At 44.3% G+C, this 16,860-nt stretch overlaps 3 protein-coding genes across 3 annotated transcripts in view; 1 reads left to right on the plus strand and 2 right to left on the minus strand.

Moving 5' to 3' along the window:
- Positions 1-3,407: 3,407 nt before the first annotated feature.
- Positions 3,408-5,054, minus strand: LOC143166547 (melanin-concentrating hormone receptor 1-like). The gene is made up of 2 exons (XM_076350993.1): positions 4,970-5,054; positions 3,408-4,402 (listed from the first exon to the last, which is right to left on the minus strand). The coding sequence occupies exons 1-2, from the start codon at positions 5,052-5,054 to the stop codon at positions 3,408-3,410; spliced, it is 1,080 nt and encodes a 359-aa protein (XP_076207108.1).
- Positions 5,055-7,351: 2,297 nt separating this feature from the next.
- On the minus strand, positions 7,352-12,636 carry LDAF1 (lipid droplet assembly factor 1). Its single transcript, XM_076350653.1, has 5 exons — positions 12,548-12,636; positions 11,050-11,188; positions 9,993-10,161; positions 9,461-9,599; positions 7,352-8,213 (listed from the first exon to the last, which is right to left on the minus strand). The coding sequence occupies exons 2-5, from the start codon at positions 11,119-11,121 to the stop codon at positions 8,120-8,122; spliced, it is 474 nt and encodes a 157-aa protein (XP_076206768.1). The 5' UTR covers positions 11,122-11,188; positions 12,548-12,636; the 3' UTR covers positions 7,352-8,119.
- Positions 11,963-16,860, plus strand: part of DNAH3 (dynein axonemal heavy chain 3) — a 72,536-nt gene continuing 67,638 nt past the window's right edge. Inside the window, exon 1 of the mRNA XM_076350647.1 lies at positions 11,963-12,021. The gene's annotated coding sequence lies outside the window, so the exon portion shown is untranslated. The remainder of the gene's footprint in view (positions 12,022-16,860) is intronic.

The raw sequence follows: 16,860 nt of genomic DNA on the forward strand, positions 1-16,860 counted from the left end.
GATATTTTTAATATTCCTCCTCTCTCCGTCTTTCTCCTTGTTCCTAAGTGTGAGAAAAGATTGGTGCGTGTTCAGGCAGAGAAGTGTTTCCTTGTTTCTTATTGCTGGATGGATTTTGAACTTCCATTCCAGGATGGTTGAAACTTACTAAATAACATTACATTGGCTGTCATGTGAATGCTCTGTAAAAGAGAAATGCAAGCCAACATCTCAATAAATTAAAGTATTTCTCACATAGCTTGCATATATGAATCTAGAGATTTGTACTAGTGAGGATGTTTAAAATACCTCACTTACCTACGCCCTTACTAAAGTTAAGAGCTTTACTTTTGCTCTTTGGCTTCTCTCTTTTGTACTATTCTTACTAGCTGGGGAGGTGAGACAGAAGTTGCACACAGTGACAGCCGTCCAGGTCAAAGGGAAGGTTGTCCTTGCCTGGTTCCTGCCCCTGGCTAATGCTGTCTGCTTAGGGGAAGACTGTCAGACGCGGCACATGAGAGGAGATCTGTTCCTAGTCTCCGGGAGGATTAACTCTATAGTTCTCCTAGGGTGGTTCAGTTATGCTCTATTTGTGGATGTTGCAGGGGAAGCTTGAATGAAGACTCATGTAACCTATTTAAATCAAGAAAAGTATGTGGGGTTTTTTCCCCCTAATTTGTAAATAATTTACCTTGGAGCTCAGCCACATGCATTCCTTCCCTCTTGTACTAGTGCTGGTGTTTCTCAGCCCCCTGTTGAAGCGTGTTAACTGTGGAATTTTTAAGCTCACTTTACAAATACAAGATTCCTTTACTGCATTCAGGCCTGATGCCCCTCTCTTCTGACACACGTGGGAGGATGAAGTGTGAAGACTGTGCAGGAAGAGGAGGCACGAGAAAAGAAAGTCAATGAACCTGTTGCATGTGGAGTCAGCACTGGGGTCTCCGCAGCTTGAGTTCAAGCAGCTGCTTCAGGAACCATAGCAAAGTTGTTTGCTCCAAATATCCTTAGAAAGACTCGGGATGTTTGGGGTCCCCCAGGATGTAGGGATTAGGGCTGCAGGAGTGGCTGCCCATTGAGGCATGTTTATGACTGAAGTAAGGGCCAGTGAACTAGTCCTTGGGGTTGGGCAGGCTGAGGACCCAGTTGGGAATGGTGCCGTCGGGGTGGGAAAGGCTCCTGCCGTTTCCCTGCTAGGCTGCTGCTGTTCTGCAGGAAGCCAAGAGAGCGGCTGAGAAAACGGGGCCTCGGCACCATCTCTTCAGCCTCCCTTGCTAAGAACTTCTTAGCTCCACTGCAGTGTTTAATAATTAAAAAAAAAAATCAAACAAAAAAACCAAACCAAACAACCTACACCCTCATTTGAGGGATGGCCTTACCATCTCCAGTAAAAACACCTAGTTTTATTTCTTCAACATATCTCTATTAAAAACCATGCTAATGTGGTGATGGCAGCTCTTATTAAAAGGACATGGTGAGAAGCTTTAAAATGACAGTGACTGATAAACATGCAAAGGTCAGGTCAGCGGGAGTGAAACTGCTCCATGTTTACCTGCTGGTAATTGAGAATTCACAGTGTTCGCTCCTGATAAGTGCTGACGACAGAATGAATTACATAATGAAAAATCAATTTAAAATGCAGAAGGAAATGGTTCACATGAGGCCAGACTCTGAGCTGGAATAAATTCACTTGCTTCAGTGTCTGCTGCGTTTATTAAGCAATGCCTGCTCCTTTCAGCAAAAGATGAGGGTATAAAGGAAATCCAGGGGAAAGGATTAGATCCCTTCAGCCGTGTATCTGCGTATGAGCTGTGGTCTAAAGCTTTGAGTATTGTCACTTGAGACAGGTGTAAGAGTTTTATTGCTCTGTCTTTGGAAGTGCCTCCTGAAGCTATTAGAGACAGTCTTGCCTCAGGGATTGCTGGCTATGTAGTTTTGTAATAGTTGTTTGCTGAATTAACATGCCATTAAAATAAAATAGCTCCTGAAAATCTAAAGGGTTGGAGATAAGGATCCTCCAGGTTACAGAGTGCGTATAAATAATCATGGGTACGCTTCTTCATTTGCAGTGTTGATGTTTGGTTACTTTATAGGAGCAGGAATAAATCAAAGTAGTGATGATATTTTTAATTTTTAATTTATTAAAATTAAAATAGGTTGTGCATTTTAGCAACTGGGCATTCCTGGTCTGGTCTTTATAATCTTTTGAAATACAATAGCATTTTTTAAGCAGCTTTAACTGATCTACTATAAAGAGGCAAATGTTCCTTTAAAACTGAAGTGTGTAGAACCTTTGCTTTTGCCCATTTTTCTGGATGTAGGTGCCTGTTATTAATAGAATAATAGCGTTTTAAAACTAAAGCCCAGTGATTTTTGGCTGCCATGTGCAACACAATGGTTTGATTGTCAGAGAATGGATGCTCTATGGTTTCTCCTGTCAAGTCCTTTCAAAATTGCTTGTGATGGGCACATGAAAACTGAACCACCTACAATCATGTTGAAAACCTGAGCAATACGCATCAAGATGCGTATTTACTACAGGCTTGCTGCCAGCTGAGGGAATACTACAATGATATGCATGCACACATGATATACCGCCAGTGGTAAGAAACTATTCTGTTTTCTTTTTTTAATGTAGATAGAATCAAATCGTTACTTTCTACTGCAAAGCAACTTGGTGACTTAGCAACAGCTACTGTTTAATTTGGGTTGCTGTTGTCCCCTAACAAGATGGTACAGAACTGTCTCTCAGAGTGATTGTCAATAAATCAATCTGGTTACTTTTAAATATATTTGAGAATATTTTTGGACTTCTTGGCAATTGCTGATTCTGGAAAATGGGTAGTTTTACTGGCTTTAAAGTGACAGAAAATGATTGATGTCTCACCCACTGTTAAAGATGTCATGGAGCTGGCGTGTTAGGAGATGAAAACATGATTGTCCTATTGTTTAAAATCTTCATAAAGCATGTTATGCTCTTGAACCAAGTTTCAGGGGGGGGAAAAATGATCCAGAACAGTCCAACTTCCTTCTCTCCTCCTTAAAGCTTAAAGCAAGACATAAACTTGAAACTCCCTAAGTTTCAAATGGTGGCAGTGTCTCAGCCCTGGGCCATAGGTTCCTGCTTGTCTGGAGTTTTGCACCAAAATATTTTTAGTATGTGAGTTAATCTAATAAAATGCCTTGAAAGCTTTTCATCTCCTGGGGAGAATGTAATTCATAGCCGTCAGGCAAGATGTAAATAAGAATACAAGGCTAAACAGAACTTCTGTCCAAATGCTGCCACTACTTTGTCTCCAGACCAGGTAAAGATCCATCCCATATGAGATGTGGTGTATGGTGCTCTCCTGCCTGCCGCTGCCTGGGTGTTTGGTTGGGAAAGGAGAGTGGCTGGCTTGCGGGACATACCCTAATTGCTGCAGGTCTTGCTACCTGCCAGAGACAGACACCAAATGCAGCAGTGGCTGCCCTGACTCAGTTGCATCCCCCTGAATGCTTTTGCTCCCATGTGGGGAAGCCTGCCCTGCAGCTGCCGGCCTTACAGGGACCCCAAGCCGCCTCCGGAAATTTTGGCCCAGCAAGATGTAGATGAAGGGGTTCAGACAACTGTTGGCATAACCCAGACTGATAGCCACATTGTAGGCGTAGTAGAAAGGCAGGGTGGGGCGAGTAATGGCAAGCTGAGCCAGTTGTAGGATGTGGAAAGGTGCCCAGCAAATGAAGAAGGCCACACAAATAGCAATTGCCGTACGGGTCAGTTTTTTTGTTCGTGCCCTGGTGCATCTTTGGCTCATCAGTGCTTCTGAGGACCTGGCCATCTTGAGCAGGATCCTCCTGTAGGCCACTGTGATGAGGGCAAAAGGGATGGCAAAGACCAGGAAGAATTGGTAGAGAGTGTACCAATAAATGTCCCTCTGGGGGTCTGGCAAACGAATCCCACAGCCTAGTAGACCTCCAGGCAAAGGGATGAGCTGAGCGTACATCCACACAGGTGTAATGCTGAGGAAGGAAAGGGCCCAGAGCACACAGATGACAAGGATTGCCACAGGGCGCTTCCTGAAGCGAGTGGAGGTGAAGGGGTAGACGGTGGCCAGGTAGCGGTCGATGGACATAGCGGTGAGGATGTAGGTGCTGGTGAACTGGCTGTTGGCATCCAGGGCAGTGATGATTGTGCACATCGTCTCCCCAAAGCGCCAGGCTCCATTCCCCAGCAGCTGGTGGATGAGGAAGGGCATGCCCAGGAGGAAGAGCAGGTCCACCATGGAGAGGCTGATGATGAAGATATCTGGGACGCTACTGCTAGGGCCAGATTTCTTTAAGACTGTGCAGATAACCAGGCTGTTACCAATAATGCCCAACAGGCAGATAATGCCAAACAGGGTGGGCATGATGAAGCTGCCATAGCTCATCCTGCTGGGGTCACCTGCAGAGACAAGTGTAGGCAGGAAAAAGTCAGCTGTGCCAGGACCACCGGTGAAGACGTGCCTTGTGGATATTCTGGCTTCTAACAGACAATGAGTGCTCTGGATGCAAATAATAGTGGATTTCTTAAGCACATGTAAAATGAGGAAGGGCTTTTTGTGTGTGGTTGTGTCTAACCACACACAGGTGCTTTCTCAGCAGCTTTCACAAATGTATACATTAAAACATGTCTAATCAAATGTGCATACACCCACTCTTCCCTTCATATGTATGAATACAAAACCACATATTAACAATAGAATGAAAGAGCACCAGTGTGTATATCATTCCACGTATGTGCATGGAGACCCTTTCAAATGCGCATATATATATAATGAATATATGTTTCAATAGATATATTCATATCTCTGATACATGTGTTGCTCAACTGTATGGATGTTAATATTCATATTCGGTCTTTCTTCAAAACCATCCCACATAAATGATTTTTTTTTTCTTCCCCCCTGCCTACACCTATTATAGTTTATATACTAATGTATATTTTCACTTACCTGTTTATGGCACTTACCAGGCAGAGAAAAGTTTTCAACAGCCTTGGAGCTGTTGGGGACGCAGCTGTTCAAGCTCTCAGTGTGATTTGTTTTAAAATCCATCCTTCAGGAAAATTGGCCCCCATCAGCAGCTTGAAGATGTTAGTGTTTCATGTTGAAAGAATAAAGGTTGCCGATTCCTTGGAGATCTGTGGGGCTGCTCAGAAAGCCACTGCTCTAGGCGTCAGCAGAGGCTGTTAATGCAGGTTAAAAAGCAGCTTCTCTGCTCCCTGTACCACCACCAGGCAAAAGTGATACCAAGATGTAATGAGACAGCGCCTGTCACCAGGCTGGCAGCAGAGTGCTGGAAATACGCTTGCAGGGAGAGCAGAATTTCATTTTAGTGCTGAAGGCAGTGCATCAGGATCCGCTGATGGACTAAGCAATGACCTTGTGCTCTGGAGAGGCAAATGGGGCCTGGAAGTAAATAAAATCCACTAAATAAAATGATGGGTAGCCAGCACTGAGAGTGCAATTTGCTTTTAGGGTCTAATTGAGTATAAATATCTCAATACAATTCTGTAAAGAATCATCTTAACCTAAAGTCAAGTTTGCAGCAAGATTTGCAAGTGTAGATTGGGGTTAATCTCTTTAGATTCTGAAGCAAGATCATCCTAAAGTGGAAAGGCACAATCTGTGTGAGTAAGCGTGTGGAAATCTGCTATTTTCTGGTGATGCCTAATAAGTTGCAGCACAGATCATAAACAGCATCATTACTTCCCTTCTGCGAAGTGCTTTCTCCATTTCAATTCATTTTGAGCTCTCAAGCTCAGTAATAAAGAGTTATATATATTTCATTTTAGGCAGACGGATATAAGAGAATAGGAGATAAACAAGGGATTTATTTTCAAGGTGTGTTTGAAATTACAGCAGTTCCATATGTAAAACAGGCAAAACACTGGCAACGTTAAATAAATGAGGTGGTGAGTGTGTTATAATCAAGTCACCCTAACCTCTGCCTTATTTCCTTCATAACCATTAGTCTGCTCTTAGCAGCCAGTAAACTCCGAGATGGAAGGCGTTACTGTCTAGAAAAAGAAAGATTTGGAAAGTAAGATTAGACCCAAACTGTATCCTGATGATGAGGGCCAGTAGTCTGGTGAAAGGCAGGAAGGATTCTGTAATGACTAGAATGCCATTTCAAGGCTTACTTTTTGCTAGCCATAAGGATTATATTATTAGAAATAGTTGTGATTTCAGTACTTCACAGCTCTTAAAAGCAGGCACCAGCCCATTTGCACAAGGGATAATACATTCCATTTACCAGCTGGTGCAAAACGCCTCCTTCACCTCAATGCCCTCAGCATACTACCTAGTTGGAGTCTCTTCATTTGCAAACACCAATATCTTTCTGTTTTTTGCAGTCCAGTGAATGCACTGGGGAATTTGCTTTTAGGTTTAATACCTATAGCTGTGATGTGCATCACTGGGCAGCACCACACAATTGCTAAGAACAGCATTCTATTTTTTACCCCCCACTGATCCTCACCTGCTGTAACTGGCAGAGCTCTGCTGTAATTGACAGCAGCTGCAGATTTGATCCTAAAGTGGGGAATAGCAATGTAAAAAACCCAAAAAAACCATGCACATATATTCATGTTAAATCTTTGTTCCATCTTTTAGATGGATTTCTGCAGGCTGTATGTCATGTAAATAATATCACAGCACTAGCTTTTCTTACAAGGAAAGTAGAGAAAATAGTTTTTGTTTCTTTTTTTTCCCCCCTCCTATCACTTGTATACTACTATCAACTGGAAATTAAAAAAAAAAAAGAAATTCTGGTTGGGATAAAGCTTTGAAGCACCTGAAAAAACAAGTATTTTATCTACTTAGTAAATTATGAAAGAAATCTCCTGTTATGGTCTCCATTCAATAAATCCTTCACATTTAACTGGAATTTAGTAAATACTAAAGCCCTTTATGGATGGGCATCAGGTCCTGTCTGTCTCCTGCAGACAGTAACAGAGAGAAGGCCTAAGGATGGTTTCACTCTACTGCTGAAGTGTGGGGCCAGCTTACCACTACAGCTGAAAATGTTACCACGAATACCACGTGGAACACATTATGGCTTGGATAGATAAACTTTGACTCCATGCTGGAGTCAAACAGCATGTTGCTTCACGCAAAACTGGAGTATTACACTAATTTAGTCCTCAGGATTCTGCATTTCCTTTACAGGCATGAGAAGGAGTAATCTCATCTAATACAAGCTGTCTGCAGTTTGTGGCTCAGCAATATTGGCCAGCCAAAATACTTTAATGTTAACTGGGGAGAAAAATTCCGCTCCAAATGTAGCCTTCCTAGAAGCAGATCTGGAAAACTTTTTACTGTAGAATAAAGAGAACAGCAAGACAACCTGGTTAAACAAACAGCACTTTATTAAACTAATATAGTTAGATACTTTCTTAATGCTTTAGCATTTGCAAAAATGAAAAAAGTTTAAATAACATACAAGAAGTTACAGCTGAGAAGCAAAACAAATATGACAAAATGCAAGACCTAACTGCATACCATTGATGCGATGAGGCAATGAGAACAAGGAAAATATCCCTTCAGAATAATGCAACATCTAAAGATATATAAAAGCTTATACCATAACTTAACATATGATAAAACCCAATTTTCCTCTTATAATAAATATAAAGCATTAGCATGGTGTGCTTATACTATTTTAATAAAGGCTGTTAAGGCTTAAAAATATTTTAACATCCAAAACACATTTCTGGTGATCTGAGCTTTGACACTTATGTATCAAAATGACCAACTGCTGCATACAAATTTCAAAAGATAGTACACCCAGAACTCCAGTAACAAATGGAAAGTCAAATACCTACCTACCCTTTCTTCCACCTAATTGTCACTGACTTAACAGTAGCTGTTATTATTACATCCCTTTACCAAACTCTGTGGAACATCCCACCATGCACATAGACTTAATATCGCAATGCACTGCTGCTTAATGGTTATCCTTAATATTTGTTTTACAATGAAAATGTAAGATGCATATTGATTTTTTCAGTTCCCATAAGGAGTGCACAAAGGTTGAATGCTCAACGAGTAAACAATTACATTGCAAAGGCCAGAGTAGTACAGTTAAGTGCCTATGACGGAAGTGGGGAGAAACCCACTTATTCATTCTTTCCATTATTGGCAGAAAGATCCAAGACAGAAGGACTCTTCTGTGGGAAACTTCCATTAACGTCTTGCTTCCTTATCTGACCCCTGTATACAGGAGAAAAGAATGGTTTTACAGTCTGTTCTTCCATAAGGTAATTGTCTTTTAACTTTTTGCTCAAAAAAGCTGAGCAACGCAAGATGTAAACCTGTCTTGAGACTGCTGGAACATCCATGGCTGGCCTACCAAAGCTTCTCTCAAAAGACACAGCAACATAAAAAGAGCAGGTGTTATCTGTTTTAACATCAAAGCAGTAAGTCAATATGACTGTAGGTTGGGTTGCGTATTCGGATATGCTATGGAAAAAAAGCAGTTTTTTCTGGAATTGGTGGGCAATGTTATAGACCTGGCAGCATGCCCTGGAGGAGTGGTACGGAGCCCTGGCACAAATGCAAGCACGCTGGGCCTCGTACCATGGTCCTGTCATCCTGACGGTATCACGGGCTCCACAGGCAGTTTTGTGTGTCCTTCAGAGCTGTGCAAGAAGCACAGCTGTGATGAAGGAGCAAACTGAGAAAGTCTAGGAAGGAGCAGCTGTAATTTTTCTTCTTGCTCTTCCCTATGCTTAAGAAATGATTATTATTATTCATTCCCTGGTAGATATTTAAGCGGGCAATAGGTGGCACCCCAGCACAACCTGCAAGTGCCTCTTACTCCTAGCCAGATGCTTGGTAAAAGCACGGCTAAGGCAATGGTGACTGAAATAGGCCTCCAGGCCTAAAGTACTTGGAGACATGACTGGCAAGCAGCACATGTGCACCGTCCAGCAAAATCTGTAATTTCTATTTATTTTGGCCACACTGTCCCTTTTAAGTACCCCTCTGCCTATTCCAAATCTACAACTAATTTTGGTCCATCACTCTACAAATGCAGGTAAGCAGAGATAGCTGGGTCATCATGCAGGAAGAACTGCAAAAGGTTCATCCTCTCGGCAAAGTCAAATTTGGAAATGTGTTTTAATGACATTTAAAGCAACAAATATTCTGAGCGAGACAAAGTTGTATTTCATTGCGTGATGTCGTGTTGTGTTAGCACATGCACATGTAAAGACCACATTTCCTCTTTCCTAAATAGGAAAGAGGGCATGTATTAACTCTCATTAAAATATATATTGGTGACTAGACATTTATATGCCGCACATTACGCCCCCAGGGTAGCCAAAGATGCTATAGCATTCAAGAAACATTTGTAAAACTAAGCAACAGTGGCTCACTTAGAATAAATGAAATAATCAATGCAATGGTACAGTTGCAGAGTTTGAAATCCAAGCATGGATCAAGACACCAATACTCACCTTGAAGCATACCAGTAGTTGACCAGAGTTGAAATAACGACATAACAAACACTCAGTACTCCAGAAACTCCCAGTGAAAGTGCACCCAGGCCACACAGCACACAAAGGAGGGCTATACCACCTATGGCTATTACAACACCTAATAAAAGAAAATCAGTTTGGTATTTAAACAAGTTTATACAGAAGTAAATTAGAAGAGCTGACATTCTACCACAAGCCCAAATTCAAACTATTTGGGAAAACGGTCTTCAATCAACTACCTAGCTGCTATAAATGCTACGCATGGTCAAGGTAACTGGTTTAGCCATATCCTGGTGGCTGAGATTAGAAAGGGAAAGAGGATTTCCCCTGTATAGACTACAGTTAATCAGATTACTATTCTTGTATTAAGAGTTTCACTACTGCTGAGACCTGAGGACTACATACAGAAATCCTCAACTGCTTGAACTGGAAACTCCAGAAGGAGGAAGAAAAAAAGGAAAAGATGACATGCCTTAAAATAAATAAGTACCTGCATGCATGCATACAATACCTTCCATAACTATCACGCTGATACAGGCCATTATGGCTGTTGTAACAACAAAAATCAGGAAAAATGCCACAGGAATAGCAGACACTGCAATAAACATCAGGAGCGATAAGGCAACAAAAGGATGGTCATCTAAATATTGGCCAACACGAGAATTCATAAATGCAACAACCTGTGGATGAAAGAAAAACATTTCAGATCTCGTCATAGATAACTTTTAAAGGTCAAGTCTGCAGCTTGAACAGAGGGCAGCTGTTGCCTCTATATTTCAAAAGCATGAGGACTTATTGCAAATTTGGATAACTGCATAGCAAATATAATTCTACCAACAACAGACATGTTTCTCTTGGACTTCCCAGTTCCATTCTTGCACAAATAAAAAAAAAACCCAAACCAAAAAAACCACCTGAAAACAAGTTAAAAAAAAAAAATCACGGTTTAGCTGCACAGATTTCAGTGGGGTCTCAACAGCTATGATTTTGATCTAGAGAACTGTATTTGTTAAGAAAAAAAATACTGTAACATTTAAAAATTACTGTGATTTTTCTTTTTTCCATGCCTCAGTAGTATTGCAACCTGCTCATTTATTAAGCGTAAGTACAGCGCAGGCATGTCTGTATCACAAAGTTTTTAGGAGTTTAATTATAATGTTACTGGTAGGAAAAAAAAAAAACTTTTTACAGAGGCAGTCATACCTATACACTGGAATTTTACTGTAGTAGAGACATTTCCCTTTCCCTAAGGAAATACATATTGTAGTTTTAGTTCTTTTTATAGCAGCACAACCATTTCACTAAAATGCCACTCTACTATCTCAAATGGTTATACCAGTAAAACACAGAAATGCAGAACATGCTTCGCTTTTTCTCGATTGCTGAAGGTGTGGGAGGACAGCCCTTTCCATAGGCTTCTCAGTGTTCACTTAAAAAAGGGAGTGCCAATTTTCTCAAAAAAAAAAAGTTTTGAAATTGCATTTAAATAAATTGGGATGTGATATTCTGAGGGTTATGAAAGGAGTATCTTTATAAATATATTATATAAAATTATAATCCAGACCCACATTTGAGTTGCTGTGGATGGACTGCACCATGGAGTGCCATTGCTTCTGCAGCTCTTGCATTTCTTTAGACATGTTCTAATCCTCAGCCACGATCGTGAATCTTCTGAACAACCAGTTCTCACTCAGCCATCCAATTTTCCTTAAAATTAAGGTACAATTAGTAACAGGCGCATGCAGATGTTTTGTGACAATGAAGTATTTCTTTTGCAAAAACAGAGAATGGGAATTTCAGATGTTGACGTCATCCAGAGTCTAAAACATTACTTCTACAAAAGTACATCTAATGTAATGGGCTCGTCCCTGAAAGCTCTTCTGAAACTCCCAAAGTATCAAGATACAAGGTGACTCTCACCTTCTTCCTTTATAACATTAACCCCGTATTTAACCGTGAGGGTGTTGAATTACCAGTAAAAAGGTCAATTCTAACTATCCGCATGGACAATTTATCACTACTAGTGCTAGAAACTTCTAACACTTAGCGAGACTTGTTTTTGTGAGTAGCCTCATGTTCAGAATTGAAACCATATCCTGTACAGCTTCAAAACTGCATATAAAGGCAAAATGCTTTCAAACACCCTGAACATATTTCATTGTGACAGTTTAAAGGCAACATCAGCTCAAAAATCTCCCTTCCCCCACGAAAACGTAATCTGTTGTTGCTAGGGAGACCCTTACCAAAGGAAGATTAAAAGATGCAGTTTCCTGCTTGTAAACCTAAATAGTCACCGTGTCAACATTACTATTTTATACTCGGCCTGCGTACACGGTCCCTCCCTTTGTTTACACAGTATTTTCATACAGCAGCGTTTGACTTCTTGTTCCTAGCAGCACTGGCAAGGAGACCGACCGAGGGTGCTCGGAAGAAGCCACCCCACCGAGAACGCTCGCTCCGAGCCAGGCAGCGCCCCGAGCCCCAAGCGTTACCTTTTCCACACCACCACCCGCGGCCTCCACCGGACACTTAAAACCGAGGTCAGGAGCCGATTAATCACACCCCGCCACGCCGCCGCTGCTGCTGCCACACCGCCAGCGCCGAGGCGCGCTGCCGCTACCCGCGGCCGTTGCCCTTAAAGCGGTCCCCGGGCAGCAGTAGCTCAAAGGCAGCTGCCGGGTCGCCACCCCGGCCTCCCCCATCTGTAGCGCCGGGGCATAGCGCGGGTCTCCCCTCCGCGCTCCGCACCAAGCCGCGGTGCAGAGACAACGCGGGGCGGGCGGAGGCCACGAAGGGCTGAGGGGGCCGCGCTGCTCGGCCGCGGGGCTCAGCACTGGCGGCTGGGAGGCCCCGTCGCGTCGGGCCGGGGGGCGCTGCCCGCCCGAGCGGAGGGAGGTAAGGGGGGCACGGCTCCCGCGGGGCTGCGCCGCGCTGCTGGCGCCGGCCTCCCCGCTGCGACCGAGCGGCGGCCAGGGCTGACAGGCCGCCCCGCAGTACTCGGCCAGGCGGAGCGGGGCGGTGCCGCTTCCCGCCCGCCCTCCGCCGAGCCGGGGCCGTCCCTCTCACCTGCGACTGCTGCCCGCCGGGCCGCAGCCCCTCTCGGCGGCTCACCCTCCCGCCCTCCGAATGCTACACCCGGCGCGGCCCGGGCTGGGCCTGCCGGGGCTGAGGGATGTGCCGCGCCCTCCCGCCGCCGTCTCCTCCCCGCGGGGGCCGGCGGCGCGGCGGGCAGGGCCGGGCGCCTGGGGAGGCAGAAGAGGGGAGAGGGCCCGGGCAGGGCCACGCGTGGCGTGGCACAGGCACCGCAGTGGGGTTTTTTAGCGGAAGGGGGTTAGGAAGGTTTCCACAGTCCGCCGGGCTTTTAGGTGCTCGTTTATTTCCCTTTTGTGCCCTTTCGTGTCACCCCTCCTGTCCTGCCCTTCACCGCCCGGGCCCTGCCTCAGCCCCTCCGGTCTGGGTACCTTCAGGGAGCGTTCCAGGGTTTTGTGTGGCTTTAGGACACGCAGCCTTGAGCTTTTTCGAATTAAGGATAGAAAATGAGGATATGTGCAATATCTGTGCAGTTCCTCCCTGCGGGAAGCGTAGGCGTGCAGAGGCATGCTCAGCCCCGAAAAACGGGGTGCCGGCAGGCCAGGGTGGGAGGAGCGGCTGGGGGGGGGGTGTTCGGTACCACAGCGCTGTGGCACTACCCGCTTCGCTTCTTGAGCTGCGCCTCACAACTCCCTGTGCCAGGAATTGCTCAGTTAGGTGTCTATAATCCCACCAGCCCCAGCTAGCGGGGTTGCAGCCATTCGAGTGGGAGGCTACGAAGGCAGCTTTCAGTGAACTGTGACTGTTCAGGCAGTCACGCCGCATGGTGTAGTGCAACGGCAGCTGTGAAACACTTCAGCTGGCATAACCGCCTTCCCCCTGTCTCTGGTTACTTGTTCCCACACATTTCCACCCTGTCCTGCTGCCTCCACGGGTGTTTGGGTGGCCACGTGGCAAACCTGTTTGGGGAGGTGCTCCACGTGAGGAATAATTACTTTAAAAATTCAGCTGGATTTTCAGCAAGATCAGTGCATCCTACGGTGTCCCAGCACTTATGCTGAGATTAGGAAGGCCCATGCTGAGCAAGAGCAAGTGGCAGTGGGGTGGGAGGCGGATGGGACTGTTCATCTCAGAAATGAGGCTAGGTGAGGTGTGTTGCATGATGGTTGGTTTGGCCACGTTCCGGAGCCATCACGATGGTGTAGCATGCAAGCGTGAAGCTTTAGTGAATTCCCAGCTTTGCTACACAGAATTTTTCATGCTGTAAATTACAGTCAGAAATTAGTAAAATATTCATGTTTCTCATGACTGCTTTAATCACTATTTTTGATTGGTGAGAGTATTGCAAAACTTAACATTAATGGTTTCGTGATTATTTTTTAAAGGGAACAAAATAAATAGCATGTTTAATTTGGAGCATGCTGGTCTTATAATGCAAAGAAAGGTTTTATAAAATGTGGGGGTTTTAATGTGTCAGACTGTCAGAGCTCTGTGTCTTTGGGGTGCTGATTTCAATGAGCTCTGCAGATACAAGGATCTGTGCAGATGGAGGTTGTAAGAGAGATTTGCATATTAATGCAAATTTGGACCATGAACTCTAAAAGCCCAACACAAGATACCTGCAAGAAGAGGATGGTGAGGGCAAGTTTATTTTGCTTGAACTGTTAGTGTTTATATCTCATATTATTAAAGTGTATAGTGTATTGGTATTCCTAGTAGACTAGTGCACATAAAATTAAATTTCAATTTGTTGCTTTTATATAATTTTTTTTAAAGTGAGCATAGGGGAAAAACTAACTGGTAGAATTATAGTGTGACATAATCCAGTGATAATGGTACTATAAAGTTTAATGCCTCCACCGAGTTTAGAAGTATATTGGAGATTTTAAATTTCTGACTGTTTTCAAAATATGCCATAGCTGTGGTTTTGGAGATAGCCTTGTACATCTTAGTAAGTTATTTTCCTGCTATGCATAATTATTTCTTCTGCTAAAAATTTACATATAATCTCCTTCTATGTAAAATAACTGTTTTTAATGTTTCCCAAGCAGCACAAGTAATTTATTTAACTTCAAAGGGCATGCATATATATGCATCCGAGTTGTTGTGTGCAGAGGAACAGTAGTTACTATAACCATTGCTTAATTGAGCTTGTTTTCGTGCCAGCATCAGCTCGAATTAGCAGGAAAATACTCATGTTGCAAACAGCACTGAAGTATTTGGAGAGTTACCACACACACGAGTGGAGCAATTGCCAGCTCCAGCATTAGCAGCCCTGGTTCTTTACCCCACGCTTTTGGCTTGTGTTTAAAGAGCAGCTTAGTTTATGGTAGGAACTTTCACGTGTGGCCAGGCAGGAACAATGTTCCATTTGTATTTGGTATTAGGTCAAGATATAAGGAAAACAGTGCTGTTAAACCGGGGATATCAACCATTCTTACAGTTTAGAGAAAATAGGATGAAAAATAGCATCCAAAGATGTTGGGAAAGTTAAAATGGAAGGCTTGCTGTGCTGGCAGAACATGTACAAGGCCTCTCTTGAGGGTCGGTATAAGGAGACTACGCTAGATTTCATATCAGATGGTAATAATTCCTGTTTATGAAGTAATTTGATGGAGGACTCTTTCAAGACATAGTGACCAGTGTGAGTGGGGGGCAATTGCATAGAATCATTAAGGTTGGAAAAGACCTCTAAGATCATCGAGTCCAACCGTCAACCCAACACCACCATGCCCACTAAACCATGTCCCTTAGCGCCTCATCTACACGTCTTTTAAATACTTCCAGAGATGGGGACTCAACCACTTCCCTGGGCAGCCTGTTCCAATGTTTCACCACTCTTTCAGTAAAGAAATTTTTCCTCATGTTCAATCTAAACCTCCCCTGCCGCAACTTGAGGCCATTTCCTCTTGTCCTATCGCTTGTTACTTGGGAGAAGAGACCGACACCCACCTCTCTACAACCTCCTTTCAGGGAGTTGTAGAGAGCGATGAGGTCTCCCCTCAGCCTCCTTTTCTCCAGGCTAAACAACCCCAGCTCCCTCAGCCGCTCCTCATAAGACTTGTTCTCCAGACCCCTCACCAGCCTCGTTGCCCTTCTCTGCACACGCTCCAGCACGTCGACGTCCTTCTTGTAGTGAGGGGCCCAAAACTGAACACAGTATTCGAGGTGCGGCCTCACCAGTGCCGAGTACAGGGGCACGATCACTTCCCTACTGCTGCTGGCCACACTAGTTCTGATACAGGCCAGGATGCCATTGGCCTTCTTGGCCACCTGGGCACACTGCCGGCTCATGTTCAGCCGGCTGTCGACCAACACCCCCAGGTCCTTTTCCGCCAGGCAGCTTTCCAGCCACTCTTCCCCAAGCCTGTAGCGCTGCATGGGGTTGTTGTGGCCGAAGTGCAGGACCCGGCACTTGGCCTTGTTGAACCTCATACAGTTGGCCTGGGCCCATCGATCCAGCCTGTCCAGGTCCCTCTGCAGAGCCTTCCTACCCTCGAGCAGATCAACACTCCCGCCCAACTTGGTGTTGTCTGCAAACTTACTGAGGGTGCACTCAATCCCCTCATCCAGATCATTGATAAAGATATTGAACAAGACCGGCCCCAAAACTGAGCCCTGGGGAACACAAGCAGACTTAAAGGAATTGGGAGTACAAGTATCCCACTTGCTGTCTTTGGATCTTCAGAGAGTTTGATTCTGAATGGTGGAAAAGTGGTGGAGATGTTTGGATTCAAGATTTTGAATCTTTAATTTTTTTTTTTTTCCTAGTTCTTTCTAAGAAATTTGGGTTTATATAGCCTTTATTGTTCTGGAAGCTCCCTTGCCGTGTGCAGTGTTTTCATACAAATGTCAGAATACCTCAGATGTCTTAGGACTACGTTTTTAGTAGCTTTCGGAGGTAAAATGAACCTGTACAGTTGCTCATTGGTTCCAGAACTGAATCTCCCTGACCACAGCTTGGCACAACACTGCTGTGAAAAGGCCTCTTTTTTCTCCGCTGGGGGAAGAGAGGGAGGAGGGAATTCCTGTCTCCAAGCATCAGCTATGCTGTAACTGGGGCAACGAAGCTGAGGACTGAAAGGCAGAGTGTCAGAGAAGTTCACCAAGCTGGAACAGGCAGAGGGACTGGTAACAAGGGCGTCTGCAGGTAGTACTTGCTCTTACCCTGCTCACTCAAGCACTCTGTGGATGTGTAAGGCATGCTGGGCATCTCTGTCTTTCTCTTTTCCCATTCCTTTTGATGTGTGCATATTTCTCATGGCAATTAATGTGTGGCTCTGTCTACTGTAAACCACAATTAAGGGCCCAGAGTCCCTGGGACATTAGAAGAGAACAGGCAGTGGGAA

This window comes from Aptenodytes patagonicus, chromosome 13 (genome assembly GCF_965638725.1).
Source record: "Aptenodytes patagonicus chromosome 13, bAptPat1.pri.cur, whole genome shotgun sequence".
Classification (NCBI taxonomy): domain Eukaryota; kingdom Metazoa; phylum Chordata; class Aves; order Sphenisciformes; family Spheniscidae; genus Aptenodytes; species Aptenodytes patagonicus.